This window comes from Bos javanicus, chromosome 12 (genome assembly GCF_032452875.1).
Source record: "Bos javanicus breed banteng chromosome 12, ARS-OSU_banteng_1.0, whole genome shotgun sequence".
NCBI lineage: Eukaryota > Metazoa > Chordata > Mammalia > Artiodactyla > Bovidae > Bos > Bos javanicus.
In genome coordinates, this window is record NC_083879.1 from 79413943 (window position 1) to 79436073 (window position 22131).

The 22131-nt window shown below is 46.0% G+C and overlaps 2 protein-coding genes across 4 annotated transcripts in view; one reads left to right on the forward strand and one right to left on the reverse strand.

Annotated features, from left to right (window-relative positions):
• Positions 1–63: 63 nt before the first annotated feature.
• POGLUT2 (protein O-glucosyltransferase 2) lies at positions 64–13314 on the reverse strand. Its single transcript, XM_061435333.1, has 10 exons — positions 12832–13314; positions 11045–11250; positions 9048–9253; positions 8800–8877; positions 8272–8444; positions 7913–8150; positions 5307–5516; positions 4535–4624; positions 3026–3133; positions 64–296 (listed from the first exon to the last, which is right to left on the reverse strand). Exons 1-10 carry the CDS (start codon positions 13011–13013, stop codon positions 279–281), a joined length of 1509 nt encoding a protein of 502 aa, XP_061291317.1. The 5' UTR covers positions 13014–13314; the 3' UTR covers positions 64–278.
• A 495-nt stretch (positions 13315–13809) lies between these two features.
• The window catches only part of LOC133258584 (basic immunoglobulin-like variable motif-containing protein), a 68893-nt gene continuing 60571 nt past the window's right edge, over positions 13810–22131 (forward strand). The window contains exon 1 of one of the 3 annotated variants that reach the window (XM_061435337.1): positions 13810–13898. The gene's annotated coding sequence lies outside the window, so the exon portion shown is untranslated. Of the gene's footprint in view, positions 13899–14677; positions 14764–22131 lie in introns of those variants that run through there. The other 2 variants (XM_061435336.1, XM_061435335.1) reach the window with 2 other exon arrangements.

Below are 22131 nucleotides of genomic sequence, written 5' to 3' on the forward strand. Positions count from 1 at the left end.
ATTTTTTTTTTTTTTTACTGCTCCATGGTCCAAACACAGCTAATGATGAGCACAACACAGGCCTTTAAAATAAAAGTGATTTTATTATAAAATCCTAAAAATGTACTTCCAATGACTGTCGTGGGAATACTGCATAAGAAGAAACAGATCTTCATAATTCAGACAATCATAGAGCAGATTTTATACTGTCCATGGAATTAGTATTTAGAAGACATTCTTCTTTTCACTTAAGAAGAGTCTTCAGAGCACCACTATTTGAAGGAAAGGTATTTTGCGTATCACAGTTCATCTTTGGTCTGCAATTAAGAAACAAATATTTAGAGCCATCAAGAAGTTTTCCATGAATAAGAAGGCTTACATTTAGTCTATTAATTACTTTCCCCTAAAGACAAAGAGGTTTCCCTGGTGGCTCAGATTGCCTGCCAATGCAGGAGATGCGGGTTTGATCCCTGGGTGGGGAAGATGCCCTGGAGGAGGAAATGGCAACCCATTCCAGTATTCTTGCTTGGAAAATCCCATGGACAGAGGAGCCTGGTGGGCTACAGTCCACAGGGTCACAAAGAGTCGGACACAATTTAGCGACTGAGCACACAAGCACACAAAGATGAAAAAAGGGATAAACAAAGCCGAGTCATCACTAGAGGATTTTAGGACTTTATTATTTGAATTTTAGGATTCAAATAAAATTTTAGGATTTTACTATTTGAAATCATTATTATTTGAAATCATCTAAGGGTAAAGTCTGGAGAAGGCAATGGCACCCCACTCCAGCACTCCTGCCTGGAAAATCCCATGGACGGAGGAGCCTGGTGGGCTGCAGTCCATGGGGTCGCTAGGAGTCGGACACGACTGAGCGACTTCACTTTCACTTTTCACTCTCATGCATTGGAGAAGGAAATGGCGACCCATTCCAGTGTTCTTGCCTGGAGAATCCCAGGGATGGGGAGCCTGGTGGGCTGCTGTCTATGGGGTCGCACAGAGTTGGACACGACTGAAGTGACTCAGCAGCAGCAGCAAGGGTAAAGTCTCATTGGTGGGAACCTGAACATCTAGGGGTCTGTATTATGGTAAAGGCTTGTGTTCTGAACGGTATCAGTGAATGGCCAGAGTAGACACGGCGGGTGGGAAAATCAATAAAGCTATCATTCTAGCCATAAGTTCTACCAATCAGGGGAATCATTTGGCACTCCTCAAATTCACTTATGAGATAAAAATAAATTTTAAAAAAGAGGAGTGGAGTAAGGCAGCCACCCAGTTTCATTTGGAGCCAACAGACTCATTCTGATACCAAATCAAACTCCATGTGGGAGTACCTTCCAATTTTGGCCATTTCTGTTTTGAGACTGGTTTTCAGTGATTCTGTGGCCTTGCAGCACTTGAGAGGGGTGACCACTGATGCTGTACCACTTCTGAAGGCTAGCTAGAGGCAAATCCAAAACAAAAGCAAATGAAGCAAAATAAAACTAATTTCAGCAGGTGCTGTTTTCATGGTGTAAATACTGCAACCAGGTGTATTCCAAGCTACCAAAGGTTAACCGCTGTGCAGAATTCCTAAATATTTAACAATCAGTGAGCTTGTATGTGACTTGCCTGGTGGCTCAGCGGTAAAGAATCCACCTGCAATGCAGGAGACACAGGAGATGCAGGTCTGAACCCTGGGTTGGGAAGATGCCCTGGAGGAGGGCATGGCAACCCACTCCAGTATTCTTGCCTGGAGAATCCCATGGACTGGACCTGGGCCATAGGGTCACAAAGAGTTGGACATGACTAAAGCAACTGATCACGCACACATGAGCCTGTATGAGCTGGTTCCATCACACCACCAGAGCTGGCAGTCACCTTATTCTTTTTTATACCCCCTTGGGAGGCAGAAATGGTTAACTGCAAAATCTGCTTCTCAACTCTGGTTCCAATGCACAATGTTGAGTCTGTCCATTCACAGACATGGTGATGTTGTTTAAAAGAATGCCAAGCCATTATATAATAATTTTCATACAATATACATTCCCTTAGATGGAAAACAACTAAAATTGCAACAACCCTCCCCTGCCACAGTGTCTTTACACACAAACAGGCACACAGTTTGAAGAAGGCACACTGGTTTTTCGTGCTTGTTTTGCTATAGTCCAGATAGATGGTTCTGAGCTAAATTCCTCTCTAGGCTTGGTTTTGTTACCTATAAAATGCCTAAATTCCTCTCTGGGCTTGGTTTTGTCAACTATAAAATGAAGGCATTTACTGGGTAATGGCTAAGGTCCTCTTTAGCCTGCCAAGTCCATATCCTCCTTAGCCTGCCAAGTCCATACGCGAGCCTGCCTTTTATAAACGAAATCAGTGAAAGTGAGAAAGTGAAGTCGCTCAGTCGTGTCTGACTCTTTGTGACTCCATGGACTGTAGCCTACCAGGCTCCTCCATCCATGGAATCTTCCAGGCAAGAATACTGGAGTGGGTTGCCATTTCCTTCTCCAGGGGATCTTCCCGACCCAAGGATCGAACCCGGGTCTCCCGCATTAGAGGCAGACGCTTTACCATCTGAGCCACCAGGGAAGCCCAGTAATGTAGTGGTATTAACAGAGATCACTTTTAAATGAATAATCCGTTAACATGAATAATCATGGTTATATATTTTTCCATCTCTAAACTGGGATGATAAACTTTGCAGAAACTATCTCATAGGGAGATGAGGCTATTAGATGATACATGTGAAAATGCTTTGCAAACCGCAAATATCTATTCAAATGCTACATGATCTGTAATTCTCACAATAAAAAAGGCCTCCCTCCACTTTGCTGGGAGCTCCTATGTCTCTTCACTTCACTGCATCTTAGCACCTGTTTTTGTTTTTTTTTTTTCCTTTTTTGCCTTTTGTTGGTAACTGTTTTGCCTCTGCTAAAGTGAGTTGCTTAGAGGCTCCAGGAGGAATTTGGGTAGTTGCTGCCTGACTGGATGAGTAAAGGGGAGAATGAGGACTCGGATCATAGTTAGTTCTTCCTGTGACATTGGCTAGGAAGTCAGTTCCAGTTACCTTCTTCCTGTGGCACGTGCAGGGAAAGAGGTCATCCTCGGTCTCTGGTTCTACCCTCATCATGCCCTCTCGGATCTGGGGCTCACTCACTTGTAAACTGGCATATTCCTGTATAGGCAACAATACAAAGGCATGTTTTATTTAGCACTTAATATGCTGAAGCAGAAGCTCCAATACTCTGGCCACCTGATGCAAAAAGCTGACTCATTGCAAAAGACCCTGATGCTGGGAAAGATTGAGGGCAGGAGGGAAAGGGGGTGACAGGGGATGAGATGGTTGGATGGCACCACTGACTCAATGGATGTGAGTTTGAGCAAACTCTGGGAGACAGTGAAGGACAGGGAAGCCTGGCATGCTGCGTTCACGGGGTCGCAAAGAGTCAGACACGATTCAGTGACTGAACAACAACATAAGGTGCACTTACCAAATGAGATACACTGGAGTGTGCTAGAACTCGGTCCATTTAAGTCACGTGTGTCAAGTTATGAAATGCAAGGCCCTCCTTAAAACCCCACGACAGAGCTTCTGAGAGGTGACTGTCCCCACTCCTAAGTCTACTCTTCATTTATATGACTCTTTCATGGTATTTCTTTTCATCTTCTGCCACATAGTGAAAATGCCTGTGTTCCCATCTTCCCTAAACTGAGAATCTGAGGACAGACTATTTCTGCCTGACCCACCACAGCTGGTACAGCCTCAGTCACGTCTTCATTCATCATGGGCTTCCCTGTCCTAAGTTCTGGGCGAGGAGCTTATGCTCTAGTACATGTGAGTTGAATGAATGAACTCTAATAACCTGTGGCTCTTTAGGAATTCAGATTAGCAAATGCCCCCCAGTTCTTTCTTTAGTTTACATAATTCATCACTCTTTAGGAAAGGTTACAAAGCGGGAGCGGAACAGCAACGACCAACTTTGTTCTGTAGCAGAGCCTGAGACATTGGACTCAATATCTAGAATTCTGCAACTCTGAGATTAAAACAATCTGACTTAGATCTAGAACTATTTATTAGCAAATTACATGCTTACGACTGCATTTTTAAAAAAAGAACCTTTCAAATTGTCAGATAGGCTTTGACTACAATCCCTAAATGGGTAGGTCCATAAAGGCAAATTGCAAGAAAAGTTATGGCCCAATGGGGTCAGCACAACAGGTCCAAACATACCTTGCACTGTATAGAAAAAGAAACAGCAACAAAATAGCAGTTTTGTACAAAGAACAAATAAGAATCCATGCACAGTAACTTTGTAGGCTCAGAGGCCAATTTTCTAACCACATGCCACACAGTTCTCACATTAACACCTTTCTCTTAAGGTTGTAGCATTCTCCATTAGCTATTCTTTAGCATCCTTCATTTTCACTATAATTTAATATTTATCCCTGACTTTCACTTACAGAGGTATATATGTATCTCCTTAATGAAAATACTTTTCGAAATTGTTCAGTGAAACATTACTTGCTACTAACATGAACAATTACAAATATTTCTATTTTCTTAGAAAATACTGACCTGGAAAAGTTTAAAATAATAACAGAATATGTCATCACCCATGAGATTATTTCTTGCAAATTCTTGTCCTGTTTTGGCTATCTTCTTTGCCTATAGGAGCAAGAATAATATCCTTTAATGAGACATATTTTTCCCCATGCAGACATATGCTAAGTGATCTTCCAAGTACATTTTGGTGGGAAAATAGTGGCTACAGTATCTTTGAAGTCTTGTGTGTAAAGGGAACATTAGAGGATGTGTGTTCAAATCAAAGTGAGATTTTTAAGACTTGATAGTTTAAGAAGTCATATTGGGCCTTCTAGAATGGGCCTCTCCGGGACAGAAAAGGGAGACAAAATGAAGTTAACAATGACTTTGCAAAGTCAATGCAAGATGAAGCTTAATGCACTGCCTGAATAATTTTTAGCAGAATATTCGTTTGAAGCTTCTCTCATGCAATCCTTCATTTTAATCCGTGGCACAGTTAGTTCTTCCCCTGCCAGGCTGACCATCTTTATCTTCATGTTGCTAGGGGAGGGGAGGCGGTGCTTGGAGCTCAGATCTAACTGAGTGAGACCAAAATCGAGGCCAAAGGTTAGGTTTTCGTGTCATGTGCAGAGTGGGCAGTTAATCCAAGCCACTGTGCCTGGCTTTACCCTGAAGGGATCTGTGCTATGCATGCGGATGTGGCTTCCCATTTACAGGAAAGGGTCTCCATGTAAGCATCTTGAATGTTTTCCAGGCACAAGACATGGAAATGACCCTGTGATATCTGGAAAGAGACTGACCTTACCTCTTCATCGTGATCTTTTGCCCATTGAAGTTTCTCTAGGAGATCACTCAGGTTGCTTTTAACTGGAATGTAGTGTTTCCAGGGCTGCAGTTCATTATAAAAGTGTTCATAGTAGATGGAGTCCTGCTTCAGCACCACGCTGTCACCAACCAGCAGATATGGCAGGCGGTAGGCTGCCACGGTGCCATCCACGTTGATCTGGTATTTATGCTGCAAACCGCAGGACAGCAGAAGAACCTCCATTAAACTCCCTTTTTCCCACTCTTCTTTATTCTCCTCCTCTTTCCACACATCAAACCTCACCATCCTCAGATACAAACTGGCTAGATTTTGTCCTTGGCTCCTGCCACTTAGTAAGTGCTATTAATTATTTATATGTATACATAACACACTGACCTAGATGTAGGGCCTATTTTGATGTTCCCCTAAATTTCAAGAAGGGGCCCCAAGTCTAACGCTGGAGCAACCAATAAAATTATAAAACTGTTGTCCAAAGCCTACCAGTGAAGGAAATTAGATTTATTATGACTACTTCCCAGGTGGCAGTAGTGGTAAAGAATCCAGCTGCTAATGCAGGAGGCGTGAGAGACATGGATTTGATCCCTGGGTTGGGGAGATCTCCGGAGGAGGAAATGGCAACCCACTCCAGTATTCTTGCCTGCAGAATCCCCATAGACAGAGGAGCCTGGTGGGCTACAGTCCACAGGGTCACAGAGTGGGACACAATTAAAGTGACTTAGTATGCATGTGACTACTTTATCGATGGCATGATAGTACCTACTGATGGCACATTCTAAACTGTGTTAACCATACCTTTGAAACATCCGGTGGGCACACCCAGCTCTTAAAGAAATTAACAAGCTCTGGGGCAAGAACATCTATGAATCAAAGTATTTCCAGCACAGCAGAGGTCACTAAATATTTATCTGTTTATTTAACTGGGTCTTGGTTGAGGCACATGTGATTTTCATGCAGGCTGTCTAGTTGGGGCACATGGGCTTAGCTGCTCCACAGCATATGGGATCCCAGAGCAGGGATCGAAACTGCATCCCCTATGTTGCAAGGCAGACTCTTAACCACTGGACCACCAGGGATGTCCTAGTCAATAGTTTTAAGCTGCAACAAATTCAACAGGTACAACAGAAAGAAAGCAAAGGTCTGACAGGACACTCTCGGAGGAGGAATGGCTGGAATCAGCTCTCTTTGGTTGTAACCATTTCTTTCCAAAATTTCTGTGACATGCATATGGAAGAAAAACTGATTATTCAGCTTATGGCCATCTTTCTTGTGCTCTGTGCAGTAAGTCGCTTCAGTCACATCTGCCTCTTGCGACCCTGTGGACTGTAGCCCACCAGGCTCCTCTGTGCAGAGCTCATCAATCACTGACCTTCCCACCTGCAGGAGATGGCTGACTACCCTTCACCACATGGGGCTTCAAAATCCCTTGGGGGTCTAGAGATCAGGGTGGTATACCTCACTGCTTGAGAAAGGAGAGTTGTCAGAAAAAGGATCAACCCTGGGAAAACAGGAACAGCCCACATTCTAGACACAGAGAGAGTGTAGAATACCCAGAGTTTTTGAGCAGAACAGCTGGTTGGATTCCAAGTCATTTCCCTACCAGAAGGGAAGAGACACCTGCTTTATATTCCTTCTTTAGTCTATTGTGATTCTATGGCTCAGGGGAGAAATATTTATAAAATCACTAACACGTATTTTTAAATAAAAAAAAGGGTTTGGGGTGAAAATGTGCTCCTCTTGAAGGTCAGATGGAGGAAAAATTACCCAGATCCCAAACTCCCTTGGTGCATATTTCATGTCAGGTCTAGATACTGAGTCAGGACTTCCCTGGTGGCTTAGACGGTGAAGAATCTGCCTGCATTGTGGGAGACCCACATTTGATCCCTGGGTCAGGAAGATCTCCTGGAGAAGGGAATGGCAACCCATTCCAGTATTCTTGCCTGGAGAATCCCAAGGACAGAGGAGCCTGCAGGCTACAGTCCATGAGATCACAGAGAGTTGGACAGGACTGAGCAACTAACACTTTCACTTTTCTAGGTACTGAGTACAATCCAGGTTGCCTGCTAGGGGCTGGTTAGTCCCTGGCGCCCCATGCCTGGATGTTCCTAAAATTTTGTGCTCACCTCTCATCTTCTGTTGGAGAAGGAAATGGCAACCCACTCCAGTATTCCTGCCTGGAGAATTCTATAAACAGAGGAGCCTGGTGGGCTCCAGTCCATGGGGTTGCAAAGAGTCGGACATGACTGAGCAATGATTATCACTCACTCACTCACTCAATCTCCTGTAATTTAATTTCCCACCCATCAAATGCAGGTGGGACTTCCCAGGCGGCACTAGTGGTAAAGAACCCGCCTGCCAACGCAGGAGACATAAAAGACATGGGTTTGATCCCTGGGTCGGGAAGATCCCCTGGAGAAGGAAATGGCAACCCATTCCAGTATTCTTGCCTGGAGAATTCCTGTGGACAGAGGAGCCTGGTGGGTTATAGTCCATAGGGTCAGGAAGAGTCCGACACGACTGAAGTGACCTAGCACTCAAATGCAGGTATTTGGAAAATCACAAAGCATTGGCTCTGGACGATGTCATACCTTGAAGAAATCGAAAAATGAAATGTGTTTCACGATGGGACCATATAGGCTTTCGTCGTGTTTAAAGAAGAAGAAGTTGGTGAAAGCAGCGTCTATGAGCTCCGGGTGCTTCCTGCTCAGCTTAACCAGCTCGAGTCTCTCTCTCCGGCTGTCTCGCCCTCTCCAGACAGCGGTAGAGTTTTTGCTTTCCCAGGGAGGACCCGTGTTGGCCTGCACGGACATCATATCCAGACTGACTCTGGAAAACAGACAGTGCAACAGATGTTTCCCCCAAACCATCGCCTCGCAAGAGGTGTCGGGAAAAAACTCATCAAGGAAAGAAAACCAAGGCTCTGGGTCGTCTGCGACCCATCTCTCACCGGCCCATGGTTTCCAGGACAGAGTCTGTCAAGTCGTAGGTGGGCATCACAATATCCCTGGAGTCCGTGGAGCCACACCAGGAAAAGATCGGATGGATGTGGGGACTGGATTTCTTTTTTTCCAAAGGCCAGTCTCCCAAATTAACAAAAAACTCCACATCAGGCATCTTCACCTAGGACAAGGAAGCCAGAGTGTTAAAATGATGGTATCGTTTTTCACATCAGCCGTGTCACTATCACTCCAAACTCCACTGCTGTTGTTACTGTTTAGTTGCTCAGTCCTGTCTGACTCTTTAGCGACCCCACGGACTATAGTCCGCCAGGCTCCTCTGTCCATGGAATTCTCCATGGCAAGAATATTGGTGTGGGTTGTCATTTCCTTCTCCGGGAGATCTTCCCAACCCAGGGATTGAACCCAGGTCTCCTGCACTGCAGGCAGATTCTTTACCACTGTGCCGGCTGGGAAGACTATGATGTAAAACCTGGATTTAAACGGTCCATTATACACAAGAGAAAAGAAATACTTACTTTTCTAGTCAAAGAAAGTAGTATGGCATCCATGAAAATTCTAAAACCTACATGTTCACCGTGAGTCTTGATATAAACCTGGAAGACAATTCCATGTTTATTCCGTTAGTCTAAAAGTACGCTTTGGCTTCACTGAGATCAAGCTTATCACAATGATCGGCAGAATGATTTTAATAAAACTATGTAGCTAAGTTGTAGCCACATGGCCAAAACAAAAATACATCACCAAGACAAACAAGCAACTGCACCTTGTTATCCTTCAAGGAGTAATGACACAAGCTCTGTCTTTGTCCAAATCTTTTTGGGATTTCCGTTGCAATCTTTTCCGGGTCAACAGTAGGGAAATGCACCAGATCTCTGTGAATCTGAGCAAAGGTTTCTGGGCAGTTCATCTCCCGCAGCCAGGCTGCACTGTCTTCCAAGGGACAGTCACAGCTCTCATGGTACACCGGCCCTGATGACACAGGGAGCAAAGGGTACAGGCACAATCTCACTCAGCGTGTGAAACAGGTAACAGATATTTGTAGCATGACTTCAGTTCCTGGCTAGTCAGATGGGGAGGGCAATTTGATGGAAAACCTATTTTAAAAAGAGAAACCTTTCTATTACACTGGGGAATAGCGAGTACATCTGTTCTGACAGCTTTTTACGGTTGGGTCTTAAGATCTTTTCACAGTAAAGTCCACTTGGCATGACTTCAAAAGAAAGCTAATGGTACTACATTTTTCTCTAAGTGGCTTCCATAGTCCCTCCATTACTCTTTTTTTTTTCCCACATGGCAGGTAGGGTCTTAGTTGCTCAACCAGGGATGGAACCCACGTGAGTCTTAACCACTGGACGGCCAGGGAAGTCCCCATAGTTCATTATTCTTTTTTTTTAAATTAATTTTTATTAGAGTATAGTTGCTTTACAATGTTGTGTTAGTTTCTGTTGTACTGCAAAGCATTACTCTTTATGTTTTGTGTACTTAAGAATAACCAAACATTGGTAAAAGGATATCAGAGGCATATCCCTGTTTTAATGAAAGACAAAAGTGATAAGGAATTAATATTTCAATGGTCTGTTATACAAGCAAGTCCTTAAAATGTCTAAGATACTTTTCTCAATGGGTAAATCATCCTAAGGATCAATACAAGTGGGAATTCCCTGATGGTCCAGTGGTTAGGATTCTGTGCTTCTGATGCTGGGGCCTGGGTTTGATCCCTGGTGGGGAAACTAAGATACTGCAAGCCTTGAGGTGAGGCCAAAAAAAAAAAAAAAAAACAATACAAGTAAATAAAGCACCCCTACTATGGTTAGTAGTTTTTTTAAAAAAAATATAAAGAAGCAAAGTAATCTTCAAAACACCCATTTCACTAATACTATGAATTAATTACATGTGTCTAGAAATAATACTAACATAACATAGAATCTGCATTGAGATTTCACTGTCATTTATTTCTATAATTCTCAGATTGTCACCTGACCCAGGCAGTAGGAGACAATGGGACATCTTTTTAAGGTTTAGCAGGTTATATGGTACCGTGTGGTCCTAGTGGAGTGAGGGGAAGGAACCTAGACACTTTCTACAAAAACGTTTGCCTTTCTTGGAGCAGTGGGTCAAGAAAGATTTGTGTGTCTGTATTCTCCTTGCTTCTCTAATATTTTAGGATATATGTCTGCTGATATGGAATGATATGGCTTTAGGGAAGAAAGCTGTACACTTATCCTATATAAGAAAACATTGGAGAATTTCTCTGGAAAAATAGCATTGAAACAAAACCAAAAAAACTACAGTCAACTTTCACTATCTCTATCAAGCCCTTTCTTCCTGAAGTGATTGATCAAATTTCAGTGACACTCATCAGTTATTTAAGTCACATGTCTCTAACTAAGAAAGTGCCACCTATGACCATATAGCTTGATTGTTCTTGCTAACGTTGCATCTTCCAGAAGCAAATTCTTTATTACTAGAACTTAATACTATTAAGTTCATACTAAAGAATATATTAAGTTCTTTCCTCTTTAGTGAATTACAATTTCCATTCAAATCTTGCGTTTCTTTCTTCTACCAGGATTCTCAACTTAGCTTTCAACTTCAGTCCATAGGGTCACTAAGAGTCTGACCTGATTTAGCAACTGAAAAACAATAACAAAATTTCTTTTCTTCCAGTGAAAAAATATCAGGCTAACCTGCTTTTACTGACTGAATGACAGGTAATATTGTATTCAAACACTGTTGTTTTGAAATTATATTCCACATTACCTTTTAAAATATATGGAGATTTGGCCACATGTTGACCTTGGAATTTGACTTCTATCTTCAGGTTTTTGTAGCTGGCATACATTCTGTATCTTACTATGTAGGACCCATCTTTTCGGTCTAAAACCTGGACCCCGACTCTAGTGAATTGCTCATCTGGGGCTGAGATTTTAATCTGGAACACTTTTTCACCCGGAGAAGATGTGAATCTGTGATGGGAAGAACAGAGAAACATAAAGATTATTTTAAGAAACAAACATACAAAGACTATGGTCTCCAGTCTGTGAACCTGACTATTCTCTATATCCTCCCCCTAATATGTGCTTGCTTCCTTTTCCTTATGCTTTCAGTACCAGAATTAATAGGATGGATTGGAGATGAAAAGGAAAAGAGGATGACAATGGTCAAGATAAGTTAAATCAGTTTTATTACAAAATTACAAGGAGGTCTTTTAAGACTACTAATCTCTGTAAACACAGAACATCCTTATGCATTTCATATATAAAAACAGTCCTATTAACCTACTATTTATTTCGTGTCCATCACATCTGGAAATCTGTGATCAAATGATGCCTCTAATGGTTTTCTGAAACATCGCTCTCAATGATTCTTTAAAAAAAATCACTATTATAAATCGTACTCAGCCATGGAAAAAGCTAGTAGTTAGCATATTATCCAAGTGATGTTGTATAAAAGGTTTTTTTCTTTTGAGGGCATGCTCTTGGTGTTAAGATTAAGATGGTACTCAGTTTCCCAACCATACTATTTATAACCAAGTGACAAAATTTATAACGTTCCTTTTCTTTGGAAAACTTCTTATTCCCAAGATCTTTTGCCAACAAAATATACACAGACAGCTTCAATATAAAAAGACAATCATGTCAGAGGTATGTGAACTCTACAAATAAGTTTCAAGCACAAGTGGGATAGTTGAATGCAGTGGGATGAAATAAAGTTGTAACAAACACAGGAGATTCATATTTTGATACTTTCTGCCTCAACCATAAAATTATGAATAGTGTTTTATTTTTCATTTTGAGTTTCAAAACACACTTAGTGCAGAGGTCTACCTGAAAACACAGCAGCACCAGAAAAAGGTGAAGCCAACTACTTTCTAACAACTGAGTTCAAATTCCTTATAACAATTTATGCAAAAATTAGAAAAGAGTTCCTTGTGCTAGGTTTTCATTAGTTATCTATTTTATACCTACCGGTATTGGGATTGACTGTATCTATGTCAACCCCAATCTATTCAGTGCTCTGTGGTGACCTAAATGGGAAGGAAATCCAAAAAAGAGGGGATATAAGTCTATGTATAGCTGATTCACTTTGCTGTACTAGCAGAAACACACAACATCGTAAAGCAACTATACTCCAATAAAACTTAATAAAAAAGAATGTATAGATCTAACTGAACCACTTTGTTGTACAGCCGAAATGAACACATTGTAAATCTACTATACTTCCACAAAATAAATAAATAATAAATTAATTTAAATAGAAAAAATTTAGAATACCTTAAGCAAAGTACAGGGGTTTGTTTGTTCAGCACTCATGTAGGACTCCCCTTCAAAAGGGCCAGGAGAAGAGCTAATTCGAAATGATTTCTAAAGCTACAGAGAAAAATTGAGTAGGATGGGGATAAATTCCCAAGACATGTGAATAGCCCCCAAGTGTCCTGGATTTTAAACTGCTGTGGAGAAACGAGTTCTGGGAGGACAGAACGCGAGGAGAGAAGCAGAAAGCTTGATCTGCCTTCCAAAATCGTCATGGAGCCATTGCGGACTTACTTCTTGCCCGATGTGTCCACCGCCTGAATGTAGAAATAGCGCGCGGGAAGGACCACGGCTGCCTTGAGTCCGGGACCCCATACTTCGCTTTTCTCGGGGCTCAGTCGCCTCTCTCCGCCGCTCTCGGCCAGTGCTGGAACGGTCGCCAGAAAGAAGCAGTAAAGCAGCAAAATGCTAAACATTTACAAGCTCGACTCAAGATGATCCACGGATAAATGAAGTGGAAGAGGTGGACGCAGCCAGCCGCGGCTCGGGCGGGGGCGCGTCGGCCGATCTCAACAGCAGGCGAGATTCCCTGAGAGGGTCTCTGGCTGTGCTGTTCGCGCGCGGGGGTCTCCCCCAGAAGGTCACAACCGGGACGCAAGCTTGTCCAGCTGAAGGATGCCAGCAGTTCTGCTGAAACGGACAAGAAGCACGCCGCTCCTCTTTCTTGGGACAATGACAAACCGGCGTTGCTTCTGTAACTGAAGCATCATTGGGGGCGAGCCCGTCTCAGGTTCCAGCCCAAGGTGCAGGGCGAGGGGATTGGCCCGCGCGTCGGCCGGGACTCAGTAAGGCCTCCTCCGAGTGGATGGCCGAGTGGACACGCGTCCTGGCGCCGGAGCTTCCTGGGACGTGTAGTTCGCGGCTGGGCTAGCGGAAATCCTGCCAGGTTTTTTTTTTTTTTTTTTTTTTAACCTTCTCTAGCTCGTTTATTTACTTCGCGGTAGCCGCTTTCAGGGGACAGATAAACAGTAGATGCCCAATTAAGGGGCACGCGCGTCTTGGAGGAGCAGCTAAGATTAAAAAAAAAAAAACCCAAAACAAAAACTGCCACCATATCCTCCGCACGTGCAGAGGACAGGTGTAAAACCCGATGAAAGGAAGGTGTTGCCCATGACATCGGACGATCGGTCGCCCGGCACGGCCGTCTGGGCGCTGTCCCCGCGCGCTCCGATGGGACGCGAGACGCCGGCCCCAGGGTAACCCGAGGCGCATCGCGGGCCGCGCGCTGGAAGCTGTGATCCCGGACCCGGGCCGGGCTCCGCCGCGACCGCCGCGGCCGGATTCCGCCGGACAGGCCAGAGGTACCTCGGGCGGTGGGCGGGGGTCGAGGTGGCCGCCGACGACCTTGCGCCTTGCGCGCTGGGCCCGGGGCGGGGGGGAGGTGGGCAACTGAGCGCCGCTGGGCCAGGCCTGCCGCCTCCCACCTGCTCTCCGCGGGGCCCGGTGGTCATCCGAGTGGACGCCCGTGCATGGGGACCGGTCCTCCGGGGAAGAAGTGGGCGAAGACCCGGGCCGCAGGGTGGAGGGAAGCGTCCGGGAGAGAAAGGACGCGTCTTCTCGGGAACAAAGCCCGGTTTGGAGGCGCGGCGGGGACACCGATGGCTCCCCGGCCGGCGCGGCGCGAGCCTCCGCGCAATGCTCGGCTGGGCCCCGGCCCCACCCCGCACGGCCCGCGCGGTCGCCGGAGGGGTCCCGGCCAGCTCCGACCTCGTACCGGGAGCCTCCTCCTCTCCCCCTTCCGCCCTTCTCTCGGCCTTGTCGAGTGCCCCACAAACTCTGATGAGCCGGTGGCCCCGCCAGCCAAAGCCAGGGCCCGGGCAGGGGTCAAGGCGAGGGTTTTCTGTACTGTTTTCTTCGGGGGGCAGTTAACATTAGTACTCATATCAACTTGTGCATTCAGAAACGCCAATCGGGGGCTTTCTCTTAGCCCGGGGACGGGACTGCCTTGCGCCCCAACCCGCCCCGCGCCCCGCGGCCCCCGCGCGGGCTGGAGGCGGAGAGCGCGCGGGTGAAGGGCGGGAGGAGGGCGCGGAGGCCCCGCTGCTCGGCCCGGGGGCGCGCGGCGCCTGGATGCGCGGGGATGTCCGGCGGCGCGGGCTGGGGTCGCCCCGCTCTATTTCCTGCGGGCGGCGCCGCCTCCGCCTCCGCTGGCGGCGGCTGCAAGCGGTAGGCCTGCGTCACTGTCGTCTTCATCCCGGGGGCCTCCGAGCCCGGCGGCGCCGCCAGCTTCGCAGAGAAGGGCGGTGGGGCCTCCGATCGCCTGCCCCGGAGCCGGGGCTAGCCGCTGGCCGGAGCGCGCGTAGACACCCCTCCACCCCCACCCCGGCATCCTTCGGAGGCGGGCGCCTCTGCCTGGGCAGGGGCTCAGGTCTGAGCGAGGAAGGGGCCTGGAGGGCGTGCGGAGGGGGCTGGCGGAGGGAGAGGGGCAGACGGAGATCGGACCCCGTGGGCTTAGCGCGTCTGGCCCTCTGGCGTCTATTCATTCCATCCTTCTTAAGTCCTTCGCTGCCCTTGGTCTCAGCGGCCTTGGGCAGAATATATAGATCACAATAGTGGTCCTACGTGGAAGCCTTTATTGGAAGACTTTTAAAGATACTTCGTTCTCTAAGCAAACCTAACGCTTAAAAACAAGGATTTAAAATACAACCAGAAAAAAGTGTAACTGAGGCCATGAATAGTGTATTTCCAAATGTTTATTTTACCTAGCAGTTCCTTCCAGTGACAAAAATCTTTCCTTCAGCTGTGCATTTGAAGCTGGCCATTTGATGAGATTTCTTCTACACGGAGCTAAAGAGTACTTCTGTTGCTTCTCATAGGATTTTATGACTAAATCATTAAGTCCTGAAGCTTAGGCCCTGCATTCAGTCTTACTAGTAAATCATCATAGAGCATGGCCTCCTTTACTGAATGAGGGAACCTCAGTTCTCACCAATGAGAGCCTGGGAGAAGGAGTCCCCTTGCCTAGAACTCCAGGTCCTGGTTGCCAAGGCCACTTCTGGTAAGCCCTCCTGGAATCTGGGCTCCTAATCCCCGGCTTACAATAATGCCTAGGATGCTGCAGGAGCTTAAATATATATCTATTGATGAGACTTTTACAAATCACCCTGGGGATAAAGTAGTCAGGAAAACCAGATTTGCAGGAGACAGACATTCATCATATAAACACACGATCTAGAATTGCACCCTGGTAAGACCTGTGAGGAGAAGGAAATGGCAACCCACTCCAGTGTTCTTGCCTGGAGAATCCCAGGGATGGGGGAGTCTTGTGGACTGCCATCTCTGGGGTCGCACAGAGCCGGACATGACTGAAGTGACTGAGCAGCAGCAGCAGCAGCAGCAGCAGGCAAGACCTGTGAAGTCTCAGGGTACAAATCTGCCTGCCAGCGCAGGAGACTCCTGTTCCATCCCTGGGTGGGGAAGATTCCCTAGAGAAGGAAATGGCCACCCACTCCAGTATTCTTGCCTGGAAAATCCCATGGACAGAGGAGTCTCATGGGCTACAGTCCATGGGGTTGCAACTTAGCAACAAAAGACCTGTGAAGGGGAGGTACTGAGTTTGTGCAGGGTCACCTGGTCTCACTGAAGGAAGGAAGCATCTGGCAGAAAGTGACATTTGACTGACATCCAAATGTGGCCTTCCCAGGTGGCTCTAGTGGTGAAGAACCCACCTGCTAATGCAGAGGACCTAAGAGACTCAGGTTCGGTCCCAGGCTTGGGAAGATCCCCTGGAGCAGGAAAGGGCCACCCACTCCAGAATTGCCTGAAGAACCCATGGACAGAGGAGCCTGCAGGGCTACAGTCCATGGGGTCGCAAAGCGGTGGATACCACTGAAGCAACTTAGCACCCAGCACACGAAGGATAAGGGGAATTAAGTAAATAAAGGAGAAGAGGGAGGAGACAGCATTCAGAGAAAGGAAACATGGTCCATGGGGAGAGGAGAGTGAGGTGGAGGTAAAGAGAGAGAGAAAGCCAGGTTGGCTCTTTGTTTTCATAGCAGAGGGTTTTAGACAGGGGAGTCACATGATCACATATGTGTACACGATTTACTTTCCATTATCTGTGCACAGGTCAGGTTAGAAATGTCAATGCATGGGCATGGGCAGGGACCTAGGAGCAGAAAGAAATGGTTTATAAAAATAAGGGCAAAAGAAGATGCGATAATATCATGAGAGGTGAAGGCCATTGAGTGGAGGGACAGCCTGCCCCTCAGTACCTAGGCATTTCCTGAGGCTGTGATTACAATCTAATATATTAATTGACCTCCATCATGAGTCTCTAATGAGTAATAATTTGTGTTTAGTTCATGTCTAAGAAACTCCGAGGATGCAGTAACACCAGCACCCTGGGCTTCATGGAGCTGGCACTGTCATGGGGAGAAGAGACACGGGTCAGACAGAGAAGCCGGGTGGGCTGAAGTTCATGGGGTCCCAAAGAGTCAGACGTGACTGAGTGACTAAGCACGCAAGCACAGGTAAATAATGAGGAAATCAACAGCAGCAGGGTTTTGGTCATGGGGTTTGGATAATCTTCCTCTTCAGTGTGACATCTTTTGGTAGTTTGCAACATTTTTCTCTAATTTGTTTTACTGAGGTGATAAAATTTTTAAATATGACAACGTTTCAAAGAGAAATTTCTTTCTTTTTGTAAAAAAAGATATTTATTTGGCTCTTCCGAGTGTTAGTTATGCCATGTGGGATCTAGTTCCCTGGCCAGGGATTGAACCTGAAACCTGGGCCTCCTGCCTTGGTAGCCTGGAGTCTTACACTGGACCGCCAGGGAAGCCCCTTAAAGAGAAATTTCCATCAATAGTGGTTCAGGTGAGAAAGTTCTCATACCACTCCCAAGTTTTACTCTTGGCTTGGTTGACAATCAATAGAAAAACATGTCCTTTTGTTGATGATCTTTGTTTTGTTTTTTTGTTTTTTTGGGGTGAAAGTGCAACTAAAAAGATCATTCTTGTTAGTGACCATTATTTAAAAGCAAACAAACTCCAAACACAAAACAAACCAGATTGTTACACTTTTATTAATCAAGTGCTACTTTCTTTCTTGTCTTTAGCTTCCAGGAAGCTCAGCTCTACCTTTTATATACAAATGCAGTGATTTCCCTTTCTCTGTGTTTCTTGTTTTTAAATACATTTTTATTAGAGTATGATTGCTTTACAATGTTGTGTTAGTTTCTAATGTACAGCAAAGTGAATCACCCATACATAAACATATGTGCTCAGTCGTGCCCAGCTCTTCGTCACCCCATGGACTGTAGCCCCCCAGATTCCTCTGCCTGTGGAATTTATTTTCCAGGCAATAATACTGGACTGGGATGCCATTTCCTACACCAGAAGGTCTTCCTGACCCAGGGAGAACCCAAGTCTCTTGTGTCTCCTGCATTGGCAGGTGGATTCTTTACCACTAGCACCACCTGGGAAGCCCATCAGTCAGTTCAGTTCAGTCGCTCAGTCGTGTCCGACTCTGTGACCCCATGAATCGCAGCAGGCCCGCCTCCCTGTCCACCACCAACTCCTGGAGTTCACCCAAACTCAACGTCCATCGAGTCAGTGATGCCATCCAGCCGTCTCATCCTCTGTCATCCCCTTCTCCTCCTGCCCCCAATCCCTCCCAGCATCAGGGTCTTTTCCAATGAGTTAACTCTTAGCATGAAGTGGCCAAAGTATTGGAATTTCATCTTCAGCATCAGTCCTTCTAATGAACACACAGGACTGATCTCCTTTAGGATGGACTGGTTGGATCTCCTTGCAGTCCAAGGGACTCTCAAGAGTCTTCTCCAACACCACAGTTCAAAAGCATCAATTCTTTGGCGCTCAGCTTTCTTCACAGTCCAACTCTCACATCCATACATGACCACTGGAAAAACCATAGCCTTGACTAGACGGACTTTTGTTGGCAAAGTAATGTCTCTGCTTTTGAATATGCTATCTAGGTTGGTCATAACTTTCCTTCCAAGGAGTAAGCGTCATGGGAAGCCCATACATAGACATAAATCCCCTCCCTTTTAAACTTCATTCCCATTCATCCTGATGTTTCTGATGAGAATATTCTCCTATTCTGTTGCTGTTCAGCCGCTGTTGTGTCTATTCTTTGTGACCTCATGGACTGCAGCACACATATATATTCTCTTATATATGTTCCAGATTAGCTTTGTTCAGACATCCCAGAGAGCTGGTCCCATAGGCAAAATTCCATTTAATCTGAGGAAGGAAGCTCTGTCAAAGCAGAAGCTAAGTCTGAGATGAAGAGATAACAGGACAAGGCCTGGAACATTTCTGTCTACCCTGACCCACCCGGCCAGCCCCCTAAACCTTTGTTCACTGACCCTCACCATGGCCGCATGCTCTGTTTCATGTCCCCCCCTCCTGCAACCCACCCACACAACCCCAACCCCAAAATAAGACCTCCTTCTATTCCCCACTGTGGCTTTTAGTGAAAGGCATGAGAAAAACAGGAAAGGAGTAGGAAGTACTTTGCTCGCAGGGAGCTATATTCAATATCTTGTGATAAACCATACTGGAAAAGGATGTGAAAAAGGATGTGGGTGTGTATATATGTGTGTGTGTGCAAACGTATATGTGTATATATATGTGTGTGTGTCTGTGTGTGTGCGCGAGCATAGCTAAGTCACTTTTCTGTACAGCAGAAATTAACACAAAGATGTAGATCAACTGTACTTCAACAAAACTTTTTACAAAAGAAAATGCTTTGCTAGGGCATCTGCTAAGAGAGTAGCTTAGAGTTTGGCCTGTACAACCTCAGATACACAGAGCTTCTTTTCTCTCTCTTTTTTTTTTTCATTAATTTTATTTATTTATTTTACTTCTGACTGTGCTGGGTCTTCATTGCTGCGTGAGCTTTTCTCTGGTTGTGGAGAGTAGGGCTGTTCTTTAGTTGCGGTGCACGGCCTTCTCCTTGCGGTGGCATCTCTTGTTTCAGAGCAACGGCTCTCAGCGTGAGGGCTCCAGTAGCTGTGGCTCGCGGGCTCTAGAGCGCAGGCTCAGTACTTGTGGCTCACAGGCTTAGTTGCTCCCTGGCCTGTGGGATCTCTCCGGTTCAGAGATCGAACCTATGTCTCCTGCAGGCAGCTTCTTTACCGCTGAGCCACCAGGGAAGCCCTACCCAGAGCTTCTTTTTGAATCTTCCTCTACTGTCACATCCGGAGAAGGCAATGGCACCCCACTCCAGTACTCTTGCCTGGAAAATCCCATGGACGGAGGAGCCTGGTAGGCTGTAGTCCATGGGGTCGCTAAGAGTCAGATTCGACTGGGCGACTTCACTTTCACTTTTCAGTTTCATGCATTGGAGAAGGAAATGGCGACCCTTTCCAGTGTTCTTGCCTGGAGAATCCCAGGGACAGGGGAGCCTGGTGGGCTGCCGTCTATGGGGTCGCACAGAGTCGGACACGACTGAAACGACTTAGCAGCAGCAGCAGCTACCATCACATCAGGAGATGAGGAAGAAGGAAAAACCGGCAAAGCTTCCTGTCGAGAGATCCGATACTCTTAGGATTTCTTGACCAAAAAGCAAAAAACCCGTGGAGGTTCCGCCTTTGGCAATGAAGCTCCCGCCAAACCAGCCCTCCTCCTGCAAATAACTGAACTCTGCATAAAGTACTAAAAAAAAATCACTGTCCGAAAGGTATGACTATGGAGGAAGCATTCCTTCAAAAGAAAGAAAATAAAATCTTCCCTAGGATATGTGGGGGCTTTCCTGGTGGCCCAGACAGTAAAGAATCCCCCTGCAATGCGGGAGACCTGGGTTCGAGCCCTGGGTTGGGAAGATCTGCTGGAGGAGGGCATGGCAACCCACTCCAGTATTCTTGCCTGGAGAATCCCATGGACAGAGGAGCCTGGTGCGCTACAGTCCATGGAGTTGCAAAGAGTTGGACAGGACTGAGCGACTACGCACAGCACACAGGATGTGTGGGGTCCTCCTTGTGTGGAGCTCTGTTTCATAAATTCCATGAGGGACATGCAGTAGCTGTGCTGGTTTCTTCTCAGAGACTCCAGGGCTCTTGTGGGAACCATCTTCTATGATTGCTTGTCGCTTCTGTTGTTCAGTTGCTCAGTCCTGTCTGGTTCTTTGCGACCCCATGGACTGCAGCACACCAGGCTTCCCTGTCCTTCACTATCTACCAGAGTTTGCTCAAACTCATGTCCATTGAGTCGGTGATGCCATCCAACCATCTCATCTTCTGTTGCCCCCTTCTCCTCCTGCCTTCAATCTTTCCCAGCATCAGGTCCTTTCCAATGAATAGTTTTAATTTATTTTTTAATTGAAGGATAATTGCTTTACAGATTCCAGTGTCTTAATCATCGGTTTTTGTTATTCAGTATTTGAGGATGGGTTTTATTATAATCATTTTCCTGTAACCTGGGAAAACTATTCTCATTTCTAGTTTTTCAAGTAAGTGAAGGGGCAGAGACAATAACTGGTCACATTCCAACTGGTAACCCGGGGTGGGTTTTATCTATGACGTGGTCCCCAGGAAGGTGGGCTCACTCTGCTCCGGCACTTGCTTCAGGGGATCTCCCATATCACCTGGAATGGTTTGATTCACCAAGGTCTTCCTTTTGTTTAAATCTTCAACTTCCTCAGATAACCTCGGTTGTTATTAAAGTTTGTTTTCTTCGCCAAAGGCTAGGTGTATGCCTGAAACTCAGTTTTTCCTGAGACTGATCAGAAGTTAGTTACTACGGGCTATAATTCATTGTGGTGATGCATGTAGAGTTTTGAGATGTGACACGACTGAGTGACTGAACTGAACTGAACTGAACTGATACACCATGAGTGTGTGCATGCTAAGTTGCTTCAGTCGTGTCTGACTCTATGTGACCCTATAGAGTGTAGCCCCCCAGGCTCCTCTGTCCATGGGATTCTCCAGGCAAGAATACTGGAGTGGGTTGCTGTGCCTTCCTCCAGGGGATCTTCCTGACCCGGGGATCCAATCCCAATCTTCTACGGCTCCTGCCTTACAGGCAGATTCTTTACCACTGAGCCACCAGGGAAGCTTATATACCATACAATTCACTTACTTATTTATATCTATCTATTTATGTTCATTTCTTTATTACTTATTTTGGGAGAGCACACAGAGAAACAGTTTAAGACAGAAACAAGGCAGTGATACACACCCAGAGAGAAAAGGGTGTGGGCGTCTTCTCTAATGAGGAGGAGCCCGGTGCACCTGTTTAAAGTGTACAATTCAGTGGCTCTTACTCCATTCACAAAGTTGTGCATTCATCATCACAATCAGGGAATATTTTCATTCCTCCAGGAAGAAACCCCATCACTGCTAATCCCCTTTCACCTCACAAGCCCTTGCTGCTGCTGCTGCTAAGTTGCTTCAGTCGTGTCCAACTCTGTGCGACCCCATAGATGGCAGCCCACCAGGCTCCCCTGTCCCTGGGATTCTCCAGGGAAGAACACTGGAGTGGGTTGCCATTTCCTTCTCCAATGCATGAAAGTGAAAAGTGAAAGTGAAGTTGCTCAGTCGTGCCCGACTCTTAGCGACCCCATGGACTG

Bases quoted from the DNA above. Each gene is read 5' to 3' on its own strand.
- POGLUT2 (XM_061435333.1), bottom strand. From the start codon at position 13,013: ATGTTTAGCATTTTGCTGCTTTACTGCTTCTTTCTGGCGACCGTTCCA. The intron at 8,878-9,047 runs GTGCAGTTGCTT...ATTGTCTTCCAG, and splicing joins ACTCCTTGAAGGATAACAAG to GTTTATATCAAGACTCACGG. The intron at 3,134-4,534 runs GTCAGTATTTTC...TTGCCTATACAG, and splicing joins ATTATTTTAAACTTTTCCAG to GAATATGCCAGTTTACAAGT.